Source organism: Centruroides vittatus, unplaced genomic scaffold (genome assembly GCF_030686945.1).
Source record: "Centruroides vittatus isolate TY-2023 unplaced genomic scaffold, ASM3068694v2 scaffold_861, whole genome shotgun sequence".
Lineage (NCBI taxonomy): Eukaryota > Metazoa > Arthropoda > Arachnida > Scorpiones > Buthidae > Centruroides > Centruroides vittatus.
The window spans coordinates 8,097,282-8,124,834 of NW_027122718.1; the positions used below are offsets into that span (position 1 = coordinate 8,097,282).

The 27,553-nt window shown below is 29.6% G+C and overlaps 1 protein-coding gene across 2 annotated transcripts in view; it reads left to right on the plus strand.

Annotated features, from left to right (window-relative positions):
* LOC136989991 (uncharacterized protein KIAA0825) overlaps nt 1-27,553 on the plus strand; it is a 46,587-nt gene that overhangs the window by 3,432 nt on the left and 15,602 nt on the right. For both annotated transcript variants that reach the window (XM_067288301.1, XM_067288302.1), the window contains exons 3-9: nt 5,016-5,913; nt 7,513-7,612; nt 10,214-10,660; nt 14,903-15,059; nt 15,480-15,782; nt 19,703-19,975; nt 23,488-23,699. In XM_067288301.1, the coding sequence (XP_067144402.1) occupies nt 5,016-5,913; nt 7,513-7,612; nt 10,214-10,660; nt 14,903-15,059; nt 15,480-15,782; nt 19,703-19,975; nt 23,488-23,699 (2,390 nt within the window). The remainder of the gene's footprint in view (nt 1-5,015; nt 5,914-7,512; nt 7,613-10,213; nt 10,661-14,902; nt 15,060-15,479; nt 15,783-19,702; nt 19,976-23,487; nt 23,700-27,553) is intronic.

Genomic DNA, 27,553 nt, shown 5'->3' on the forward strand with positions numbered 1-27,553 from the left:
AAATTAATGATTGAGAAAATATTTCTTTTAAGAAATAAACAAATCATTACTATACAACATTTTAGAAAGATTTAGTCATGTACTAAGTTTGCTAATGCATTTATCTTTAGGAATTTAATAAATACATTACTCAACTTGTATTATTTTGTTTTGATAAAGTCAAAATGAAATAAATATCAGAATTTGAAAAAAGGTGTAAAAATTTATTATAAAAAAATGAAATATTAATAAAATACAGTAATCACTTTGAGTACTAGTTTATAAAATAAAAACTAAAGAAATTTATCTCTGTTTTTTTGCCTTTTCCCATGGTAGGGGTCAGCTTTGTTGCAACTGTTGTCTCCACTTGGCACAGTCTTTTGCATCTTCTGGGTTGAGGTTGGCAATGCGCATGTCCTCCCTGATGGTATCCATCCATCATTTCTTGGGTCTTCCGCGTGGGTGGAGCCCTCCTGGGTTCAATTGCATGGCTGTTTTTGCTACTGATGTGTCTTTGCCGCAAAGGACATGTTCATACCATCTTAAGCGGGCCTGCTGTATTTTTCTGTCAATTCCTGTTATTCCCAGTTGTTGTTGAACTTCGTCGTTTGTTACACGGTGAAATCGGGTTAGGTCCAGCATCCACCTTAACAACATCATCTCCATTACATATAGAGAGTGTTCATGTTTCCTTGTAAAAAATAAAGAACTTTATAATTAACTTAAAAAATTTATTAATTACATTAATAATTACTTGAATAGCTTATCCAGTGTTATTTGGTGGCTTTAGTTTTTGCAATATTTCATTAATAAAATCTTATATTCATAATGTTTTCAAAATTCCACACATCCGTACTATATGCCATGATAAAGTACTTGCAGAGTTCTCACATCTGAGTATTTGTTCGAGGATTTAGACTATCTTAATCTTGATTTTCTTAAATTTTATTAGATAATTATCCAGCACCTTCTTCAGCAACAATTTGGTATATTTCTGATGATGTCATCATACAATAGAATTTCCTTATCAATTACCAGCCAGTTTTAAACTTGTCTTTTCACACATCTTCTAGAGTGTTATTTTAATATGATTCTTCCTCTTCAATAGTCACAACTTTATTTTCAGATGTCTCCATACCTATTTTTAAGAAAACACTGTTTAAAACAATTATCTATGGTTTTTCTCAGACATTTGATCTCACAACATTGCCAAAAGATTTAGTGCATCAAGATTTTTATCAATAGAAGACATATCAGTTGGTTTTTGACTATTATCTAGTTCTCCTAAAATTCTTGCATATATTTAATTTTTGTAGTATGCCTTCATGTTATATAATGATTTCTCGGTTGCAAGCTGAATCAAAGATATGTTTACAGAAAGGAATATCATTATTGTGTTTTTTAATGACACATTTTTAATACATGAATGTTCTATACAATTGTCTACCAACAAAACAATCTTCCATTTCAAGTTTCTATCCCATTTAACTAATTGGTTAAAAATATCAGTTATTGTCCAGGTATTTGCTGAAAATGCAAATACCTGGAAGATAACTGATTCAAGCAATCCAGCAATAAATGTTTCATGTTCTTAAAACATCTAGGATTTTTACTAAAATCACTAGAAGTGTTTGTTTCTGGCCTTACAGTTTTTTGCTGTGCTAATATGTAATACTAAGTTATACTATCCTTCAGTTATGCTAAGAGTTACAGTAAAATACTGTAATTAAACAGTAATGAAGATCACAGCCTTTCTTAGCAACAGCAAACAGTTAACCTATAAATTAAATACCAGTAAGTACAAGAAATCAAAATTTAAACTGCAGTAGTCCACTTTATAACAATATTGACTTCAACATTAAAATGCATGTTTAGCATATTAAAAGTAAACATTTTATATGATTGGATGATTTAATTTAAATTGATTTTGACCATTTTTATTGGTATGACAAGCTTTTACTGTTGTTTTATTTTGTCCAGTTTGTTTGTTTGTTTTGTCAGTTAGCAGTTATCAATCATCTAAGTAAATTCAAACTTATCATTAGTAACATAATTATATGTGAATTTCAGATTACAACAAGTGAAAGCTTTTGTAATGTTATTTAATTTATATGTTTTAGGGCTCATTGATTCTAATAATATTAGATGACTGTTAACAATACAGTGGCGTGCGGCGACATTTGATGATAGGGAAGCTGTGCTGACTCTGGATAGAATCATTGGAAGTGTTAGACGATATTTTGGTATGTAGCATCCACCAACTAAACCATGTGAGGTTGGTGCTCTGTAAAGCGCATGCACGAATGCCTGTAATCTGGCTGCTTTACACCATTCAAATATTTTCACCATCAAAGCTGTCCCATATTCGACAATACAGTGCTTCCATTGGGAATATGCATATACAGATTTATATTTGAATATACAATAGCAATCTTGTCATTTTTTTCACATGTAGTATAGAAATTTGTAATAAGGTACATAATGTGATTATAATGAAATATTAATTTTTATTAATTCAAACTACGTTAAAATATGAAAATAATTGTGCAAAATGTATTTACATTTTAGAAAATACAGGGGAAGTGGCACTTCCACAGCTTCCATGGATGGCATGCCACTGTAACAATATAATATCCATAATTACAATAAGTGGCTTGCATTGTATTTAAAAGAATAGAAAAGTAAATTTAATTCTAGATGAAAAGTAATCTGATATATCTATATACACAAGGTATTTCAAAATTATATATATATACTTCAAAAATTTATATCTCATGAACTATGTAAACAATTTTTAAAAACTTTTTATTTCAAAGCTTCAAAACATTCATTTCAATTTTACAAGTACTTATGAGAAGGATAAAAAAAAATGTAGATGTTCTCTATCCATAATCATGATGAGAGAAAGGCATTTCTAAAATGGTACTAGAAATTTATTAATGTTAATAAGATTAAATTTACAATCAAAAGCTATAAATATTAAAGGAATGAAGAGTAGAAATATAGTAGGAAGAACATACAGCAGGTTTTGAACTAGAGGGGGGCAACTAGTGTTGCCACCTTTTCAAAATTGCTGGCCTGGATGGCAGGTCAGGTTTGTTCAAAAAGAAGTCCCTGACACATGCGCAATGTAATTTTACCATGCGAAGAATAACATGCACACCAGTTCTAAACTAGTTAGGGACTTGTGTAGGAGCAACTTAAATTAAGAAATGAAATAACTTAACTTTAAAGAGCTGAGAAGTGAAGGAAAAAAAAAGTTGACAGGTTGTGACATACATTGGCATAAGAGGGCAAATTAAGTTTTGGTGAGAGTGTGAAGTCTTTCGCTGTTAAAATAAAGTAAATTTATAAAAGTATTTGCTAGTACTTTGTTTCATCGTAATTTCACAATTTCTATGAAATGCTGGACAAAATTAATAGTTAATCTAGACAATGAATTAAAAACCAGATGGGTGGCAACACTAGGGACAACTCAGTCTTTTGAGTGCAAGAGTAGCAGTAAACAGCGAAATAGTTTTAAGTTTTCTCACACAGATGGCTCTAGGCTCTAGTCTAGTCACAATATTCATTATTCAAACTGATACTAAATTGATACATCTGTGCTGTGTGTCTGTGTGTCAATTACTACACTTTAACTTTTCTTCTAGAGGGGGCAGCTGCCACTTTTTGGGTATGCTTTTGAGAACATAAACTCTAACTGAATTGTGTTTTGATTTATAGAACTGTTGAAGAATGATATGTTTCATTATCATTACTTGAGGTGAACATTTTGAATATCTCATTTCAGTTTACTTAAGTACCAAAATAAACCAAACCTGGATATCACAACAGCCTGGGTATGACCAGACTATTGTGATTGTAGTAACAAGGACAAATGTATATTAGAATGCAGTTGTAATGCAAAACAAAACAGACAAATCTGTCTGTTTTGTTTTGCATTATATATATCACTGTGAAAGACTGAAATTAGAGAATGTTGAGATTCTTCAGTGAATGGCGACACATACGAAAGACCGTCGGTGAAAGACCGAATATTTGGTTATCTTATTAATGTTACATTAGGTTAGGTTAGGTAAAAAATGTCTCTGAGAGAAGCAGCTGCAACTAATTCGAGAAGTGGAAGGCAAGGCTATACACGGTGTAATTGCAAAAAGAAGTGTTCCACGACTAAATGCTAGGAACAATATTTTTATTCAACATTCACATTAGTACATGCTGAATGTTAAAATTTGTCGGTGTAAGTGAGAAATAATGATATTTAGCAAATATTTTGCACATACACAAAACAACTGTGTGAATCTCGACATTTGCCAGATTTTGGTCTTTCACAGTAACATATATATCTGCAAATGTTAGTATTTGCAAGTGAGAACCAATTTGGTTCAGCAGGGGAACCTCCCCTATACAGAGAAATCTCCTTGTCCCTTCTGTTTTACACCCTCAGTTTTGCATCACACTCTCACATGTGGGACTTGTCTGTTGGATACACATCCTATGTTTTTCTTGTTTTAGTCTTCAGAATAAAAAGAGTTGTCTCTGTTACAAATGTTTATTGTCTCTGTGTCTCCTTAACGAATCCCAAACAATAACAGATGTCTGTTGTATATGGATGAAAACATTAGTATATAATTAGTAATTTGAGGTATGCTGGTATAGGTGTTTGTGTGTGTCAATATCTCCCAGTTTTGAAAAGTTATTAATTACATTCTTAACATTTTTTTGCAGACTGTTTAATTTTTTTTCTGTAGGATTATCATTCTTTTATATAATGTAACTTTAACAGATAACCAATGTATAATTGAAATGTAATAAAATTACAATATTTGATATTTCTAATATAATTTAAAAAGTTATAGGCTATGTGAAATTGGTTTAATTGAAATGAATATTTGAATAAAGGCTTTTAATTTATAAAATTTTATAAAAGTTTTTGATAATAGATGAAATGTTATGTTAGGATTATAAAAGTGATCATTCTATATACATTAACTTATAATAATATAAAAATTGATAAATTAATATTTTTTGTATAGAGAAATACATTGCAAGAATATGGATTGGAGGAACTATTAATACCACATTTGGAAGAATTAAAGAAACAAAATGACCTACCACACTTAGTTTCCATAGGAAAAAAGTATGATGAATATGATTTACAAAATGTCTCAGAAGAAATGAAAACTAATATTTTATGGGAAATGATTTCTTTTCACATTATGACATATATAAAGAAGAAATTGATAATTATTCATAAGAATCATCATTTATCACAATACAATACTTTTAATAAATATCTTATATGTTATTATTTACGGAATTTATCAGAATTAATTATGGTAACTCGAATGTGGGAATTGCATCAAAATATTAGAATAAATATACTTGAAGAACTGAAATGCCTATGTCCATCAAAAACTAAAGAAGTCTGTTTACAGTGCTTATTAATTACTAGTACAGACTTTATTTTAGAAGATAAAGAATTAATTTGTAATGGGTATTTTCAACCACTTGTTGTTACGTGGACAGAAATTACTAAGATATATATTCAGTTTATTGCAGAAAAATACACAAAATTATTAGAAAACATTAGTCAGATGAGAAAAATGAATGAGAACGATTGGCTATCAAGTTTGTCAATGCAATGTTTTTTGAAAATGCAACCATCATGTCAATTAAAGTATGAAAATAAATTTCTAATGAGTACAAAAAGGATACATCCAATAGTTGTTAAAAATATATCAAACAAAGATTTAGAAGAATATCATAAAAGTAATTTTTCTAATAAAAATATTAATATTTGTTATCTGTTGTTAAGAATTATTAAGATGATGCATAATTTTGAAGAAAAAATTCTTTCAATATGTATTGATGGATCCTATAAAACCAGAATAATATGTAATCATTCTAGTGCAAGTGAATGTACTTCTCAAGGTAAAGTAACTAATACTTTCTCTTTCAATGTTAATATGTTTTAAAGTTTATTAAATATTTAATAGTAAGAAAATTATTAATGTCATATTTAGAATTTTATAAATATTTTTACCATAGTTAACTCTCAGTTTTATAGGATTGCATTAAATAGGATGTTGAAAAATTACACTGCATATATTTTCGAAAATAATATGCCATACAATTAACAAATTGACAATCTACTTGTATAAAAAATGTTTAACTATAAAAATTCAACAGGTTTAAATTGTTTTAAAAAATAAAATATAAAAAATTGTTGAAATATTTGATTTTATTTTTGAAAGGTTTGAATATATTCTGATAAGGGCACTGCTTTAGAAATAGTAAATAAAAATAAAATTCTGACTTTTAAAACGATGATTTTTTAAAATTAATATTAAAGTAGTTAATATTGGGAAAAGTTGATGAAATTTTAATACAGCTTCTATAGAAGAATAGATATATATATTTTTTTAATTTTATTAGTCGTATTTTTTCATACATTCCCTGTACCTGCCTGTGGCATAATCAGGGAGAGGAAGAACAATGAGATGAGATTTACAGTATGTTACATAGATGACTTCAATTGTAATCAAAGAGTGGATGAATACAAAAACAATTAAGAGAAAACTTATGTACATAATTCCGCGCTTTACTTGTAGCCCGGAAGAAAGCACAAAGGAAATTCATTGCATATTTGGCAGTACTTGTGACAGCAAGAAGGGATTCTTGCTGGCACAAGATGATGAGGGGAAGAAGGGTGGTGAGAGCCCCCCTCAGGCACACATGGGTGAACCAAAGACCCCTTTAAGAGTGTCGTGGGGAGAGCAAGGGCTAGTGACCCTCACACAGAACCCATAAAGTGAACCAGTGAGCCCCTCCTCAGAGAAGTTGATTGGTCAGAATAGTCTTCTTGACTATCTTTTTGAAGATGCGGAAAATTTCATGGTTTTTCCAGATTTCATGAAGGCCACATGGCCAGTTAATGTTAATCTCTTTTCAGAGAAGCTTTAGTTCTGTTCTTTCACTGGCAGTGATTGTGCAGTTGTAGAAATAATGACTGGTGCCATCTCTGACCCCACAAGTAGTACATAGGTCATCGTTGCGCTCGGTAAATCTGGTCAAGTAGCTTACAAACTTGCCGTGGTCACAGAAGAATAGATATTATAAATATTTGCTATTTATAAATTTTTCATAAACTAGAAAGAAATATTTTAACACCAGAGTAGATAAACTAAACCAACTTCACTGCCTGTAACTGGTGTGCTTCTTCTCCAATGAAAGCAGAGGACTTTGCAAACGTTTTTGAACCTAATGTGGTTCTTCTGGAAATTCAAATTCGACTAGAGAATTTCATAGCACCTGAAGAAGAACCGCATTAGGTTCAAAAACGTTTGCAAAGTCCTCTGCTTTCATTGGAGAAGAAGCACACCAGTTACAGGCAGTGAATTTGATTTAGTTTCTCATAAACTTTGGGAAATTAAATAAAAATATTTTTAATACAGTACTTTCTTGGTATTATGAAAGAAATATTTTTATTTTGAAATAAATATACTTAATTTTTATATTAAAATGTTTCAGGTATCCCATTAATGGTTCCAAATGATAGTCCAGAACAGTCACCCATTCATATCCAGTTATCTGATAATAATGAAAGTTTACCTTTTAATTGGAATTGGAGGTAAAATTGTTTAATAATTTTCTTTTGATTCGACTAACCAAAATTACTTCTTCTAGAATGAAAATATTTTTAAGATCGAAGTTGAAAAATTTTTGTTTCAAAAACCAATTAAATTGGATATTATATTTGAAGAGCTTCCTTGACAAATATCTTTTGATTTGATTCTGTTAATATTTTCTCAGAACTGTATTGCAAAGAGTAATGAAGAAAATAAAGTAAAATAAAAAAATAATTAAATATACAAGTACAATGCTATTTTAAAACTTATAGCAACACACAATTTTCAATTACATTTTAGTTAGTAAATATTTGCTTTTAAAGAATGAGCTACAAAGGTTATACTGAAAGCAATAGCTAACATTTTATTATGAATAAACTTTTGGTAACAAAAAAAATGCATGATATACTACATATCAGGTGATGACACTTGTCATCTAACTCTATAATATGAAATGATATCACTTGCATTGGCCATGTTGTAACAATATAGTATAAGAAAATAATGAGGAATATCATATCATTTCAACAGCATGAAGTGACTGGAGTTGAATTCTTATTAAGAGGAAACTACTGCAGTTGATATTATACTAAAGATTAAATGCATATATGAAGTTTGCAGTGTGAGGTGATCAAATGAAGAATTAAACATTTTAAGAATAGGATAAATAAATTAGTTTCAAGGTGGTTATTTGAACACTGTCTTTAATGAAATCAACAAAGACAGATTAAGGCTTTGATAACAGGGAATCAATAGGTCACAGTCTAAGAAGCTATAGTATATTTTCGAATTGGTCACTGTGCCATGTAAGAGATGGAGAAGAGTTTGGGATATCTGAAAGTTTGTTACTGTTACTTGCCTTGATTACTGTCAGATGATCAGAAATTTGAACTCCCCATATAATTTGGATTAGTCTTTTCAGATTATCATCTGTTTGGTTTATAAAGGAGCTGATGCAGGACTAGCATTAAGAAAATTATACAGCAGTCAGGCAAGCTATACTTTATTGTGTTCAGACAGATTTCTACAAGAAAATTTTCAAATTTTTAGAATGATGGCAAATTCGTTTCTTTCAAAAAGGAACTTTTATAACAAAAGTAGACATACAATTTATAGTAACATGAAATATTTTCTTTTTGGTACTATTATTTAGAAATAGAATTTAATGTGACAAAAATGTTCACTATCTCCTCCATTAATAAAACCTATACTAATAACTGTTCCTTGTGTGATAAATTACTGAAAAAAAGCCAAAAATTTTAAGTTTTTAAAAAAATCCACAAGTACATAATTCTTTATATTTTAAATAATAATAAATTTTTAATAAAATTATGCTAAAACATTATATATACAATAAATTTCATTAATATAAAGTATTAGAATGAGTCAAATGAAAGTTAGTGATTTATTTGCATCCTGTTATCTGTAAGTTAAAAGTAAGCCAAAGTAGACAAGCCAGATATTTTCATGTTTTTATAAGTCTTTTTTGGTTTCTGCTTTAAAAAGTCTGTGATCCCTTTTGCATCTCTGCAAAAGGGATGATGAGGCAATACTGCTATTTTTATGGTGCTTTTTTGAATTTAGCAAATACATGACAGTCACATGATAAATGGTCCAAACTGGTAAGGTGAAACACTGCAACAACTCTACACAGTAATCAAAAATAAGCTCAAAGACTTGTCAGATGGCATGATTCACTTGCATGACAATGCAAAACTGAACACTTCCAATGTAACTTGTGACAAGCTTGAGAACATCAAATAGGAAATCCTGCAACATCCATATGACAATCCAGACCTTTCATCATGTGACACATATACAGTAGACTCCCTGTAACACGGGTTCATATAACACGGTAAAACGTCATCGCCGACTTGTGTCGCAACAGGATTGGTCGAATCTGGACCAATAGTGGATATTGTACAAACTGTTGAGTTTAAATGAGCACTGGACCTACTAAACAGATTTCTACATCACAGCCATAAAAATTATATTTATATTAATCTACGTAACGGCCATAAAAATTATATTTATATTAATGATGTCTCCAAAGTTCAGCGAATTTTTCGCAGAAAAATAACTTATCAGGAAACACGCGCCCGCCATTTGATGAGCTGCTCTGTGATGAAAACAAGCTTAAGCAATGGCATCTTTGAACAGTGCGCACTCGGTAAGTATTCCTACAATTTTTTGTTTATACCATAGTTTATATGGATTATTCCCAAAAAATTATACGTGTTTTGGAAATGGTCGAGTCAAATTAGTCTAGAATTGGTTAATTTTAAAGAAGAAAACCTTTCAAACAGCCATAGCCTCTAAACTGCACACGTGCCGAGCTGTGATTGGTTCATGTATTTAAGTGACTCGTACAACACGGATTCATATAACACGGAACGTATCTACCGTGTTATGGGGGGTCTACTGTATGTTCAATATAAAGCTTGTCTTCATAAAGGCAAGTATGACATCCTAAACTTTTCTTCAGATTAAATTTTATTGCTTTTATAATAATTATAACCAATAATTGTAAAATTGTTCTAAAATATGGTCATTGTAATGCTATAAGCTTATTTCAAAATATTATTGATTAATTTATTTTTTAGGTATATATTTCAGGATTTTGGATTTCTTACTTTTATTCAAAGATGTTTACAAGATCAGATGCAAAATCATATTCAGTTTTGTTTGACAAAAGAATGGAAATTAATTTCATGGTATAAAAGATTACCTTCCGTTACTGTTGAATCTGGATTACAAAGAAATAAGAAAATTCTCATATTCAGTATAGCTTGTGTTATTGAAGAGTTAGACAAATTTAGTCCATTACTTTCTTCCTGTCAAGGTGTTTTTCTTCCTTTTCATGCAACATTTAATCACGTTCTTCATACATATGTAATAGAATTATTGTCTCATGTTGAACGTATTTCATCTGCCATTCCACAAAAATTATCTCTTGAGAACTTGTATGTTCTTTTAGCAAGTACTGCATTTCTTAAGGAAAGACTTTTATTATACACTCAAGAAATGAATTATATAAAAGAAGAAAATAAGTAAGTATGATTATTTTTATATATTTAAATATGTATTTAAACATAAAAGAAATTATTAATAAATATTCTTTTGTATCATAATATACAGTGTTTCTCAATAGTAATTTTCCATAGGAGTTTGTACAGTAAAGTTGTAGGCAAAGCATTAGGAGGGAAGTGTATAGTGTACTGGTTATACTGTCAAATGGAAATCAATTGTTTGAAATCCATATGTGTTGTTGAATCACTTCAGTTGAAAGTAGCCCAGCTGCATAGTCCTGTAACTCATAATTAGGTATATTGTAACGATTAAACTTGTTCTATTTGATACATGAAACATTACCAGTTTTTTTGTTGTTGTTATATTTAATTCTACTTAAATAAAACTAAAAATAACAAAACAGGTTATGAGTTGTATTCTTGCTACCATTTGCATATCAACTATTCAAATAAGTTCAGTCCTCGCAACATACTGGTTAGTTACAGAACTAATCAGTATGCAGCATTAGTTAAAAGTGATTTGACCCATACATATGAATTTTTTGCAATTAAATTCTGTTTAATTTTGGGTATTGCAAACCCAAAATGATGCATCATATAACCAATACATTATACTCTTATCCCTTATGCTTTGCCTACAAGCTTCTCTGCACAATCTCCTATGGCACATTTCTCTTGATAAACATTGTATATTATAATCATTTTTTGTAGTAGGTAAATAGTCATTGGAGTGTATTTTTATTATTGCAAATTGATAATTTACTGTTTTGGGAATTTATTATAGTAAACATATCAATAAAGTCTAGTGCTAAGGATATAATATATACATCTGCTTTCATAAGTGTCTTATGAAAGTGTTTTTACAAAATTAAGCAAATTAGTTCTGCAAGAAAATTTTATCTCTGATAGGGAATCACTAAATATTTTAACATACAAATAAATAAGTTGAATTTATTATTCTCTGCTTAAATAACATATTCTTTTCTCAAATTTGATCAACTCTCCACTTTGTTAGTTAAACATTAAATATTTGCATTTAAATAAAAGAGAGAGATTTTTTTAAAATATTTTATTCTATTAATAATAATATCTCTTTAATATGTTTACTTTTCTGATTCTTGAAAATAAAAAATAAAATAAAAACTTTCTCAATCTCTTTCTTGCCTAATATCACGGGCAAATTCTCTGAGCTTACTTAGCATGCGCTACATGCTTAAGAAAAAGTTTTGACTGTCAACACACTTTTTATATGAAAGCAAATATGCCAATAATAATTTATTCTAATGTGTAAACTCATATCATTTGTGTTTGCAAACAAGTGCACACACATGACATCATTTGAAGCATTTAACATGGCCAGATTGTATCGAAAGTTTGCAGTACTCAATCAGCATACATGTATTGTGTACAGGAGCGGATCTACATAGGGACTAATAGGACTTAAGCCCTGGGCCCCCAGTGTCAAGGGTTCACAATATTTGAATTATCTTCATAAATTTTTAATACTTTTCCATTATAATATATTTCATATATTTCATGTGTAGATGTAATGGGCTTTATAATAGTCCATACTTCTTTATTCACATCAAATAATGTTTTTGTGTATTAAAAAACAAAAACCTTAAATTTCCAGCAATAAAAAACATTTAATAATAACGTTTTCGACTGTTTTAAACAGCCATCATCAGTTAAAAACAAACTTAAACAAAAGAATGCAGAAAAAAGAACTCAAGCAATACAAATATTTAAAAATTCAAAAAATTCCAAAGCAAAAACGCCGTCGTATATTAGAAACTAACAAACAGCGCATGCGCTAAATATCGTAGTAAGAATAAAAATAAAAATAAAATAACAAAAAATACTGCCGCAAAAATATTTCTATTACAAGAAAGAACGTTATGCATTTCGGTAAAACGACTTCCATGCCGTGGATAAACCGTCTGCGTCTCTATGGTTAATGCAACCCGTGTTAACGTGGGCTTTGTAGATTTCAAGCTTTTCTAGATGTTTCAGCATTTGTTTGTTGGTCGTGGCCCTAATAATAGACGCTTTGTCCCAATGAACGTCGACCTCCTGATGCTTAGCGAAAGCTGCTAGCACAGTAGTATCCAAGCTCTTATTGATGGAGTATCTATGCTCCTTAAGCCTCTGCTTTAAATGTCTCATAGTTGCACCGACGTATACCAGATCTGTATTAAATCGACGATCCTTTAAAGGTATAGAATATACCCCTGTCTTAAAACTCTGGTTCTCTTTTTTCTTGTCGTTTCTCAACAGTCGATATATTGTAGGATTACGCCGATACAACAGGCTTATGTTGTTATTTCTGGCTACTTTCTTAACCATCGTGTGCAAGAAAGGAAAATAATTGAGAATCACTTTTCTTCCTTGATTCATAGGAGGAAGCTGCCGATTTTTTTGTCTTCCGATATTTGTCGATAAGCCTATCAATCTCCTTACTCCGATAACCGTGTTGTAATGCTGCAGTGCGAATGTAGATGAATTTTAGGATGCAGGATGAACACATGTCCACTATGTTGTGAGCTTGTATTACGTCGGTTGGAAAACAAGATCATACCCATCTTTCAACATCAAATCGTTTTATATACAAGATATGTGGATGATGTTTTCATCCTTTGGAAGAATGATACTAGCGCTCCGCATTTCCTTCAAGAAATCAACAAAAACCCATATGGTTTGACTTTAGGGCTTGACCAAGAAAGTGCTTCTAATGTAAATTTCCTTGATCTTTCAATCACATGTAAGGAGGGTCAGATATGGACGGACATTTATAGAAAACCCAGCTATCAGCCCATAATTATACCAAAAAATTCTTTCGATCCGATGAATTTTAAATATGCAGCTTTTCATGCTTGGATCAAGCGTGCTTACACACATTGCACCAGTGTTATTGACACCGATAAGGAATTAAGTTACATTCGCACTGCAGCATTACAACACGGTTATCGGAGTAAGGAGATTGATAGGCTTATCGACAAATATCGGAAGACAAAAAATCGGCAGCTTCCTCCTATGAATCAAGGAAGAAAAGTGATTCTCAATTATTTTCCTTTCTTGCACACGATGGTTAAGAAAGTAGCCAGAAATAACAACATAAGCCTGTTGTATCGGCGTAATCCTACAATATATCGACTGTTGAGAAACGACAAGAAAAAAGAGAACCAGAGTTTTAAGACAGGGGTATATTCTATACCTTTAAAGGATCGTCGATTTAATACAGATCTGGTATACGTCGGTGCAACTATGAGACATTTAAAGCAGAGGCTTAAGGAGCATAGATACTCCATCAATAAGAGCTTGGATACTACTGTGCTAGCAGCTTTCGCTAAGCATCAGGAGGTCGACGTTCATTGGGACAAAGCGTCTATTATTAGGGCCACGACCAACAAACAAATGCTGAAACATCTAGAAAAGCTTGAAATCTACAAAGCCCATGTTAACACGGGTTGCATTAACCATAGAGACGCAGACGGTTTATCCACGGCATGGAAGTCGTTTTACCGAAATGCATAACGTTCTTTCTTGTAATAGAAATATTTTTGCGGCAGTATTTTTTGTTATTTTATTTTTATTTTTATTCTTACTACGATATTTAGCGCATGCGCTGTTTGTTAGTTTCTAATATACGACGGCGTTTTTGCTTTGGAATTTTTTTGAATTTTTAAATATTTGTATTGCTTGAGTTCTTTTTTCTGCATTCTTTTGTTTAAGTTCGTTTTAACTGATGATGGCTGTTTAAAACAGTCGAAAACGTTATTATTAAATGTTTTTTATTGCTGGAAATTTAAGGTTTTTGTTTTTTAATAGTTTATTTTCCAGTAGCTAGTTTACTTATTGCTTTTGTGTATTGTTGAGTGCTAGAGATAGGTCTGTTATTCTTATAATTTTCAGCATGCCCAAAAATTTTGGTCAGGATTTGCCCTTGCCTAATATTGTTTTATCACTCTGTTTAGGTAGTCAAACTGCATTGCTTTTAAGAGCCGCCACAAACTACCGCTTTGCGAGAGCAAAATGCTAGCAAATGATTGTCAGTATTTGAAACACTGTTAGAGGGGTCATTTCTTTAATTGATAGAATGATTTTTAAAAAAATGCAATTTTGATAAGTTTCAAAAATTAAATTGATTGCAGTCAAGTTTAATGATTGTATGTAGCATTCATAAAATAGCAAACTATTTACAAATATTTGCATTTAATTTTCAATTATTTATACTTTGAAAATATTTTATTTTTGTTCATTTAGAAATAATACATTGACAGTAACATTACAAGATAAAATAAGTAAACTAGAAGATTTATTGCTACAAAAAGTGTTAAATTATCAAATTAAGTTACTTGTATCTGGCATTTTACAAGATGCTGATAGTCACAACTGGAGTTTTCACAAACCATTTTTTGAGGTAAAATGTAAATGTTTAAATTATATTTATTAAATTAAATTAAATTTAGATATAGAAAATTTTAAAATTTATTTTTATTTTAAGTTATAAAACAATTATTATATAAAACTTAAACATTTAACTGTTAACATTCCTAAAAAACGAAAGGATGGTAATATTGCTTGTTAATGAAATTGCAGAATTGGTCTGAAAAAGATAGAATATTTATATTGAATTTTTTGGTTTAAAATTTTTCATTTAATAAAATATAAAAATATATAATTAATATGCAACTATAGACTATTATATTCTGATGAATTTTAAGTCCAATAACTATATTATCATCATTTAAAATTTGTCAAAAAATTATTTTATTAATTAAGTAAACTTTTGATTTAAAAATGATTTTAATAATTAAATAAATAATTTTTATAAATTCAGGGAAACCGGATATCTTTTAGTGTGCAAATGTGGAATTTGCATTTGAATAGTATACTAAATGATGTTAAACAGTATTTGCCTTCAAAGTTAGCACAGCGCATTATTCTTAAGATTCTTTACGAATCTCTCAATCATTTTGTATCTCGTTATGCAAAAGCTGCACCTAGCAAAGCACGAATAAATCAGTTTCGCAATGATATCATAACTATATTACTTTGTACTACTGAATTTCTTCCTTATGTATGTCTGTCTGAATCTCAACATATGGGTAAACTTTCTTGTCCCTTCGATAATGAATCTAATGTAAGTAAAAAAAATGTTAATTTTTTTGTATTTATATATATAAACACTATTATAAGTTATTATGTTGTTATATTTAATCAAATATCTGTTTGTTTTTTCTTTAATTTATACAAGTATTACATAAATGATATTGCTAATCTAATTTTGAAAATGGTCTAACGTAAATCACTTTCACATAATTTTACAGAAAACAAGAAATTTTTATAAAATTATTAACAATTATTAATTATTTATTTATGCAAGACAATGGAAATTCATATATAAAATACACCATTACATATAGATATGATTTACAGTCTGTTTAGTCTTATGGTGAGGAATAGGATTGACAGATTGAAAATGAAGCTAAATGAATTTTTATTCAGGTGTTTGAACAATTAAATATAAAATGATTATGAAATTATTTATCACAGATATCATTTTAAAAAAAGTATATGAATAATGTCAAAAATGTATACAAAATAGACTTGGACTAATATCTGCTATTAGATAATAAAAAAAATTTAGTTAATGTGAACCTAGGTATACAAAATGGCGGCGCTTCCGGTAACCTCGATGGCAAGTGTTTTTAGAAAATAAATGTAGATGGCGCTGATAGTAATGATGCCTTCGTATGCAAATATCCATCAAAAAATTCCGTTCTGGAAACATTAGGAATAATGTGAATTTCGAATTTTGGTTATGATGTAGACGGATTATTTATTTGAAAGAAAAAACTACAAAAACAATTCACGTAAATGCTGCAGATTCCAAAATGAAACTAAATTTTTCTGCCAAAAATGGCAAAATAATTTCCATAACATAATGCCATATATTGGAGGAATAGTGAAATAAACATTTAACCACGGTGAATACATTAAAGGTTTTAGAGCATTTTTTGTAATGAATGTATGACATATGTCAAAGCCAAAAAAGCAATCATTTCATATAAATGTATGGGGGTACAACAGTGATAGAGAAGGGTTTATTGTAATTATAGTATAAAATTTGTCTCAGTTATGTTATTATTTACCTATATTTTCATAAATATAAAATTTAATATTGAATATAGTTCAATTTAAGAATTATTTACTATATACAATATAAAAAAAACCTCATATATATAATTTATTATTTGGTTTATCTCTGACATATACAAGAGATAGATTCCAGGACTTCATCCTTAAGTTGAATTCTACATCATTTGGGAATGGTTAATAAAATGTAGCCACTATATTCCAGATGTGCCAAAGTAAAAAAAAACACATGACATATAACTATTTTTCTCCTTTCTTCTAAGGATATCATAAAAATTAAAAATTTTATCTAGAGACAATGCTACACTAGCCTAAATGATGCATAAAAGAAAACATATTGTTAATGTTTGACCATTTTCATACATAGAAATCCATTATCAATGAAGTTCTGTTCAGTTACAGAAATTCTCAGAAATATACCCAAATAAACTTAAAGTATTAAAAAAAATAGCATTTATTCAAACAAAACATAAGTATATAATGTTGGTATTACTTTTACCGTGTTTGAAAAACAAGATGCGAATAAAAGAGATAGAAATCAAAAATTTCGCCTACAAAACATACTGTTGAAGTCTGTTTACAAAGACATCTTAGGATTCATGAGGCCTTAAACAAAATTTATTTCTGTGGCCTGTTAAAACAATGATGAAGGTAGAGGGTAGATTTATTTAGGTCTATAATAATATGAGTATTTTTGAAAATTACCAATTTGATGATTTAAATATTAAAATATACCAAATTTGCAAGGCCCCTAAATATGAAAGGCTCTAGGCATTGCCTTATTTTGCCTATTTATAGGGCCAATTCTGTTCATTCACATTTATTTTTCAACACTACCAAGGATTTGCATCACATTTTTACTTAATAGCAGAAATAAGTCACTGTGACATTGAAACAACAATTTTTTCCAATATCTCTGTGGGAATTTTCTCCCACTCCTGGGTCAGAATGATATGCAAATGACTCAAAGTGTGGGAGTATCATTGAATAACCTTGTGCTTCAATTTTCTCCATAGATTTTCCATAGGAGAGAGATCAGGGCTTGCTGCTGGCCAAGGAAGTACATGAACATGTCTTTATTTCAACCAGGCTTTGGTTTCTTTGGTAGTAGGCAGTCTTGCATTGTAATTGGGGAATGTACTATCAGCCATTGAGAAGTTTTTCCTGTGATGGATTTAGACATTGCTCAAGAACTATACATACACAGTAATTACATGTCTTAATATTTTCCTCACAGAAATGTAATTTCTCTATTCCCTGTAGCTATTTGGCCTCATACCATCAAAGTTAAAGATTTTTGTACCCTTTAATCATAAGATGAATTGTTACTTTCATTTTTGGTATATGTAACTTTTCTTTCAATATTTACATATGTTACTTGAAATGCAGACTCATCTGACCATGGAATTTTCTTCCAGTGTGTAGATGTCCACTTTAAGGGAATCCTAGCCCAAGCAACATTTCTATTTTTATTAACTGCATTGATGAATGGCTTTGTCCTGGCTCTGTACAGTTTTTAATTACATTTACTGATGTAATTACAAACTGTATGTTTATATATGTTTAAAAATTTCTGTAGTAAAACTATTTCTTGCCCACAGAGTCAATTTTTGTACAGAAGCATGTCTATTTTTCAATATATAAATAAACCTCAATGAAACTCATTGCAACCTGAGTTTTAGAGTTCTATCTGTACTTTTTAAATACAGTGGTGCCTTGTATAACGTACGCCTCGAATAACGGACCCTGCGAAGAACGGACTTTCTGTTTGGCCGTTACGTGACTCGAGCAACGGACTTGCTGCGAACAACGGACTTTTCGGCATAATTAATTACTGCTCCATGGGCGCGTTCTTTAATAGCGGTCGCTCTGCGTCTCCGCTACTACGGGAGTGCGCTGTTGTTTGTAGGCATTTAGGAACGACGGTGAAAGAAAGAAAGATGGCGGCGCCTGCACTATCAATAGTATCGCGATGGAGGAATCTATAATTCTAAAATATGAGCTTTTAAAGGCAAAAGAAGAGTCCTAATTGTAAAATTTAACCATAAAATGGATTATTTGTTGAAAGAGCATTCAAAATAGCCTTGAAAAAAAAATCGTAAAGACACTTACATCACCGCGTGCGCTAACTCGCGCTTTCACAATTTCTAAATTTTCATTCATAAAACCACATAATGGACCCGGAAACGAAACTATCTGAGCCATGGAGAACACCATGTTGCTTTACACCGTAAACTACTGCTACAAGCGGCCGTTTTTGCCGTTCGACGGTGCGCACTCCCACCGGAATTTAGGAATGCGTTCCGCAGGAATTTTTAAACGGATGTCGCTTGCGCAGAGTTACGCAGAGGAATAAAAGAACGCACCCCATGTTAATTTTTTTTATGATACAGTACAGTTATTTTATGCTGCGGAACGAATTAGACATTTTAACATGTATTTTTATAGGAAAATGCGTTTCATATAACGGATGTTTCACTTAACGGACGTGCACCTGGAACGGATTAAGTACGTTATATGAGGCACCACTGTATTGTTAAATAATTATAAAAAGTTATTGTATCATATTAAAAACATGAAAATAATTTTAAAAAATCTTATTTTGTTGATATTTTTTACTTTACTTAAAATTTTTTTGAGGGTTTTTTTAACTGAATGAATTTCATTGATAATGAGTTGTTATTATTTTTATTTTCTGATCCAAATCAATCACATTATCATATTAAATTATTTTGGAGGTATGTTTAAATTATACCAAAAAATTTAAGTTTAAAGTGATGTAAATCAAACACTGACTATATTTATTATATATAATAGAAAACACATTTTTAAATTATTGAATAAATTATAATTATTTTTCATTATAAACATTAATTTATATTAAATAATAATTATTAATTTTAGGTATCTATCATTGATAGTATACACAATTACTGCTATATGCTATTAACTATTATGACAATTGTAACATCCCCTTTACCAACATTGTATAAGATCATTAAAAAAGGAATACCATCGTCTTATAAGCAAATGAATTATCTGCCCTGGTTATCATGTATTCAACCAGCAGTGTATGCTTACATTGGTCAAGGAAAATTAATATCCAGTTCTTCAGTTTGGTTAAATGTAAAACTGTCTATATCACAAATGGAACTCGAACCATATCTCGTTATAAAGGTAATAAAATAAAACTAATATATTTAATTTATTTTTAAGTTTAAAAATTTATTTGAACCTATTAAGTTTATTTAAAGTTAATATCAACTATTCAATAATTTGCCAAAAATTATTAAGTTATGTAATTTGAATAATTTACATGACCATACAGGTTAAGATCAGGGATATTTTTCAGCTAGAACATGCTGATATGCCATACAGTTATGAAGTACCAACAGTTGCACAGAAAAAACAATACTGTATGTTCTGTTGCCATATATGCAGTAATTTTTTTAGAATACTTTTTAAGACCAATTCACTATAACTACAAAATACACTTAATATTCTTTTTATATTTGCAGAGACATTGCCAATTTGTACTAAATTTTATCTTTTTATCACGATCATTGTAAATCTTATATATTTTTATATAACCATTTATATTCTTACATAACATTATAAAACTTTTCTTCTTTTATAAACAAATTAGGTTCAATGTAAAAATAAACAAACTTAAATTGTAAAAGAATTTAATTAGAATTAGAAACATTAATATCCATTGGTATTAGTAATCCGATACTGAAATTTCTGGTAATTCATAATTGACATTCTTTGCAGTTCCAGTCAGATCAATTGGAATGGATACGTAAAATATTTTTGCATAATTATTACCATGCTAGTAAACAAACAATAATTTTTTAAAACTCGATTTACTCATAATGTTTATGTCAATTAATGTGAATTAGCCTTCATCGATGCATAATATTTAAAATGTTTTCTAATACAGGTATCCCTCGTATAACGTGGTAGTTCTGAAAAAGTGCCACGTTATGTGAATCCATGCTACATGAAACAAAGGACTAATGCAAAACATGGGGTTACATTCCAGAAGTTAATAAAAGTATACTTTTCTTTTTCATCACTAAGAGAAATATGTTTATTAAAGCAGTCAATACTTTATTGCCGATCAATAATTAACTAACAATCACAATTAAAAGTACTATATTACACGTTAATATTAATTTTGTTGATATTTTTTACTTTATTTAAAACTTTCTGAGGTGTTTTTGTAACTGAATGTACACCATTGATAATGAGTTTGTATTATTTTTATTTTCTGATCCAAATCAATCACATTGTCATAAAATTATTTTGGAGAGATCTTTTTGAACAAAGATTTCGAATTAACAAGGGGACCTTACGGTCTCGGAAATTCAGTTCGGGACGAGACTTCGCAGGTTAGTAGTATACCTCAAGGGTGTCCACCCAGAAAAATTTTAAAGCGCACTAGCCAGAAGATTCCGAAAAAAAAGGCTCTAAAGTTTTAAGTGCAGCTCATATACTGATCAATTTTACAGCATGGCAACGTAGTGAAATGGCTGAGTCTGTAGAGAGGTTTCTTGCCACACTGGTGAGCTGGGTTCAATCCTACTGCTGCCTATTTTTTTTTCTTTTTTTAAAATTGTTTTAAAAATTATACCTTTTAAAATAAAGTTAATAACCTAAAAATATTATTAATTAAATCATAAATAATTCTACTTTATTTATGAAATGACTGTTACAGCTAATTAAAATGTGAATTAAAGATAATATTTTATTTTTAAAAAGTTACATAATTTCAAATGCATTTTTAATGGAGGTAAATTAAAACTTTAATTACCACTGTAACAAATTTTCGGGTAGGGTTTTATTTATATAAAAATTTGTCAATTTTTTATTTTACATACAATCACCAGAATGATAGTTCTTGTTTTCGATGTTTTTATGATAATTATCATTCTGGTGATTGTATGTAAAATAAAAAATTGACAAATTTTTATATAAATAAAACCCTACCCGAAAATTTGTTACAGTGGTAATTAAAGTTTTAATTTACCTCCATTAAAAATGCATTTGAAATTATGTAACTTTTTAAAAATAAAATATTATCTTTAATTCACATTTTAATTAGCTGTAACAGTCATTTCATAAATAAAGTAGAATTATTTATGATTTAATTAATAATATTTTTAGGTTATTAACTTTATTTTAAAAGGTATAATTTTTAAAACAATTTTAAAAAAAGAAAAAAAAATAGGCAGCAGTAGGATTGAACCCAGCTCACCAGTGTGGCAAGAAACCTCTCTACAGACTCAGCCATTTCACTACGTTGCCATGCCGTAAAATTGATCAGTATATGAGCTGCACTTAAAACTTTAGAGCCTTTTTTTTCGGAATCTTCTGGCTAGTGCGCTTTAAAATTTTTCTGGGTGGACACCCTTGAGGTATACTACTAACCTGCGAAGTCTCGTCCCGAACTGAATTTCCGAGACCGTAAGGTCCCCTTGTAAGTCTAACAGCATTAGTCCTTTAGAACAAATAAATGTAAAGATCGTGCATGTCAATTTAAATTCTTTACGTTTATTTGTTCTAAGCTTTGTTTTGTTCTAGAGATATCTTGCATAAATTTTTTAATATAATTGAAGGTCTGAAACGATGTAAGTCAGAGACTAACTATATTTATTATATATAATAAAAAAACACATTTTTAAATTATTGAATGAATTATATTTATTTTTCATTATAAAAATTAATTTATATTAAATAGTATGTATTAAATGAGGGCATTTTCTGTTTACAAAGTATTGTCATTTCCTGAGCTTTTTTGTTGATCTTGATCAGAAATATCAGTAATGTCTGCATTTTTTTTAATTATAATGTTTTATGGATGACCAAATAAAAATATGTTATTAATTGATAATTTGTTCTAGTGGGTCAGGTTTGTTCAGTTGAGTACTGAACAGTTTTTTTTTTCCAGAATTTATGCTTGAATACCGAATTGTTCGAGTTGAGAACAGTTCACTTACTGAGATATGGCTGTATTTCATTCTTCATTTTTATGAACGATTACTTATCTATGGTTAAAAAAATGTTTAAATAAATTTTACTATATTTAGATTAATCTATAAAACAAAACACATGACAGTCTTTAAGGAATAAAATCTGAAAGCAACGACGACACCTGGTTGATAGAATTTTCTTCTTTCTTGTCTTCGCTTTTCTATCAGTTTTCATTAAAAAGAAACCTGACGAAAGGCACAAAAGAAATTGAAAATTTCAATATTCTAAAATCCATGGGCAAATTTGAGATGATACTCATTTGTTTCTTGAATAAAATAACATCTAATAATGGAGTTTGCACTAAAAAATTGTGAAAGTTTGTACGAAGGATTTCCCAAGTCACGTTAGAGTGAAACCAGATGGAAACAGTGTTGTATGGGGATATTCTTAATTGTTGAACTGTGTGAGAGTGAAACCATGTTGTAGAAGTGCTGTGATGTATGAGGGATACCTGTACACTAAAGTACTATATTTTATATAATAATTTTGAAATTTTAAAAAATATTGTAAATCTATTTTAAATTAAGATTTTTATATTTTTTTATGTGAAATTATATCAAAATTTTACCATGATCTTTTTTGTAAAGATATAAATAATTAGATTAATTAATTATTACAATGGTTATATTTAAGAAATTAACATTTATAAATAGGCTTTCCTGAATCATGAATGTACACTTGCAATATTATTTATGACTCAAGCTAATGAAGAAACTGTCAGTTATGAAAGAGATGGTTTATCGTCGCCATTGAAAAATAGCAACGATTCAAAGCTTAGACTTTCAAGAGCTCTTTTTTCAATATTACAGTTTTGTTATCATCAGCCTGATAGTTTGGCAAATGTTCTTCTACCTGTAATTCAAAGGTAATTGAGAAGTTTTATAAAAATATTATTTCTGTATTATGTTAATATAATAATGAAAGATTTTTACAAAAATAGTCTCATTTTACAATAATTGACAAACAGGTGTAAACTTTCTTTGAGAAGTTATTTTATTCAGTTTTTTGTGGTTTTTGAATTCTTATTTGTTTAAAAATTTTGTTTCTCCTTATATCTGATGTGTAATATATTTTTAAAGCTTATGAAAATATAATTTTTCTGTAATTGTTCAGAGATTAGCTTTAGAATATGGAATAATATGGAATGTTATGAAGATATTTGTAACTTAAATTTAAAAAATGGTTGCTTTTCATAAATTAAAACAATAATTACAGTTAAAATTATACGTTTTAACAATATTTAAACAAAATTTTCTCATTTAACTATTCTTTTTTTCTACATTATTTCAATCTTTAATAATTACACTTATATTTTGATTTAGAGAACCAACTTTTTCTGGATGGAATTTAAATATAACATAATTGAACTAATAAAGTCATTAAAATTTAGAAAACTTGCTATTAACTTAAAAGTACATGTTGTCATTTTTTGATAATTTTAAAAATTGGATAATTTAATTAAATTATTTATTAATTTAGAAATGTGAAAAATAATAATTTAATTTATATTCAAATTCCAAACTCTCAGAATTTAGAGACCAGATGATACAACTATTAACATGTTTATACATTAAACAAGAAAATGTAAATGTCAGTTATTTTAAATAGATTTTCAAATGAAAGAAAATATTATACTAACAAAACATTAAGAAAAGCTATCTACTTTTCCCCTCTGCTGTGTAGAATTAAAGTCCAGGCCTAGTACACTGCTCTAGATCTGGACTTTGTATACGACACTGTGTGTACTTAGCTAGATCCACTACTAAAACTAATTATGTTTGTATATGAAAGATTTTGATTATATTATTTCTTTTAGTAATAAATGCCTTAACAAGCAAAAATAATAATTTTCAAATACAGTGGGTGAGTGGTTAACGAACAAATCGGATAACAAACAATTTCGCGAAAGATTTTTATGTTCAGACAACAAACACAAGAAGAAACGATGTAAAATATTGAATGCCTATTGGTCTTCCCTTGTCTTCGGGCAACAATTCAAAACTTTTCAGAGTGTGGGAGACGTTGACATCGACACTCATCCCAGTGTGTACTGATCGGATAGTAGTCCTCCGAACTTTGAAACTCTCCATTGTAATTCCAGCCTTTTATTTTTCTGACAGAAACAATTTTTTTTATAGTATTTGCAAAACTATCGGGCAGGCACTCATTAAGTTTTGTGTCAGTTTTTATTTTTGAAAGGTGAGACTATAATAGCAAAGGTAGAGAGTGGGCAGATGATGTCTGATGTTGCTGGGCAGCATGGCTCAAACAGGTCTACAGTAGGTTGCAGTTCAATCTTATCTAAGAAAGATACTGTATTATCAAGAAAATTCAAGCAGCTTAAGGAGTAACAAAAATCAAATCTGAGAAATAAAGAACATTGAAGAGCTCATAATGGAACCTGAAACTGATCTGACGACAGAAGAATGCCAAAAACTCTTCAATGAAGAACACCAAGAAACTCGGCGAGATATGTTTTCTTCTGAAAAAGAGGATTAATGCCGATATATATGCTATTAAACATCTTTTGAAGAAGTGGGAGGATGTCAGAACAACGGTTGTAGAATGGCATCCAAACCAAGGTGAGGTTAATAGGCTTGGGGATCTCTACAATTACAATGCTATTAATTACTGAAAAATTCTGAAGAAGAGAGAAAAGCAATCGACATTAGACAGATTCTTTAACCCCCACAAACGGAAAAAAACACGACTAATAAAAATGCAAGACTGTGTATATGTGTATTTTTATTATTACATATAAATAAATGTAGTAAGAAAGTATATATTTTTATTTTTTGGGGTCTCCAGAATGAATTAATCAAATTCCCATAAAAACCTATGGTAAATCGATAATTGGTTAACGAACAATTCGGATATCAAACAAAGTCTTGGAACGGATTATGTTTGTTAACCGATCACCCACTGTATTTTATACAAAACTATGAAATATTTAAATACATATGTTATAAATCTAAAATATTTTAACCTGTTCCAGCAACAATTTTTTATTTATCAAATGTTTTCAGCCATTTGAATAGTCATCCTCAGGATCAAACATTCATGTAACAGAATTCTTTTAAATTTAAATTTTAGCTTTCTGTCAATTCATATTTAGAACATTTCTAAGAATGTTAAAATTTAAATTTAAAAGAATTCTATTACATGAATGTTCAACCCGAAGATGGCTACTCAGAGAGCTGAAAACATTTGTGAATAAAAAAACTGTTGCTAGAACAGGCTGAACTCTTTAGATTTATAATTTACTTCAGTTTAAGAAGCTTAATATATACAGTAGACCCCCCTATAACACGGTAGATATGTTCCGTATTATATGAATTCCATATTGTACAAGTCACTAAGATTTTACAAATACATGAGCCATTCACAGCCCGGCACTTGTGCAGTTTAGGGAGTACGGCTGTTTGAAAGGTTTTCTTCCATAAAATTAATCAATTCTAGACTAATTTGACTCAAACATTTCCAAATCACATATAATTTTTTGGGAATAATCTATATAAACTATGCTATAAACAAAAAATTGTAGGAATACTTACCGAGTGCACACCGTTTGAAGATGCCATTGCTTAAGCTTGTTTTCGTCGCGGAGCAGCTCGTTGAATAGCGGACACGTTTCCTGATAAGTTATTCTTTCTGCAAAAAATTCGCTGAACTTTGGAGACATCATTAACAGAAATATAATTTTTATGGCCATTGAATAATAAATGTTTTTAGTAGGTCTGCTGCTCGTTTAAACTCAACGGTTTGTGCAATGTCCGCTATTGGTCCAGATTCGACCAATCCTGTCAAGACACGATTCAGCCATGACAATCTGACTCATTCTTTTACCATGTTGTACAAGCCTCTTTTACAGGTCCTAGACATTTGTTTAATTTGTCTATTGGTTAATCCAGTCTTGTATAAGATTAATTTCAAAAATATTCTAAGCTAATATAGTAATATTTGAATGCTATTTATATTAATGCTATTTAATTAGAATTGAGTTTTATTGCTATTTGTATTATACATTTAATATATTTTATAATTCTTAATAATATATTCTATACTTTTTGCTTAAAGTTGATGAAATAATAACCTCAAGTGAAAAAATAAAGTTTAATAATTTGAGTAATAGTATTTATCAGTTTCCAAAATGAACAACAACATCAATTTAGCATGATAAAATTAGCATTTGTAGATACAGTGGAACCTTGGTATACGTCTGCTTTAGAATACGTCCAATTCGGAATACGTCGTGTTTGGACGAAAAAAATTTTGCTCGGTATACGACAGTTTGATTATACGCGCCATCTATGAACAAGTAGCACTATCGGTGTACTAGACCAGACTAGACGTTCGCGGGCCCACAGTTTATAACTTTGTTAAATTTCTTCTGATTTTAATTTGTAAGTAAAATTTTATTATTTTTATTAATCATGAATTACAAAAAGGCAAATGAAAAGCAACAGAAAACTAAAAAAATGACTAGAATCACAATGGAACTGAAAAAAGAGATTGTTGAGAAATATGAAGGTGGCATGGGTGTTCGAGATTTAATTGTTGCATACCGTGTTCCAAGAAGGACGACATCGACAATCGTGAAAAATAAAAACATTATTAAATCTGCTAACGTTGCGAAAGGGGTTTAATCAATTTCTAAACAGATTATTAGTATTAAGGAGAGTTTGATTTGATTTGATTTTGATTTAATGATTTAAATAA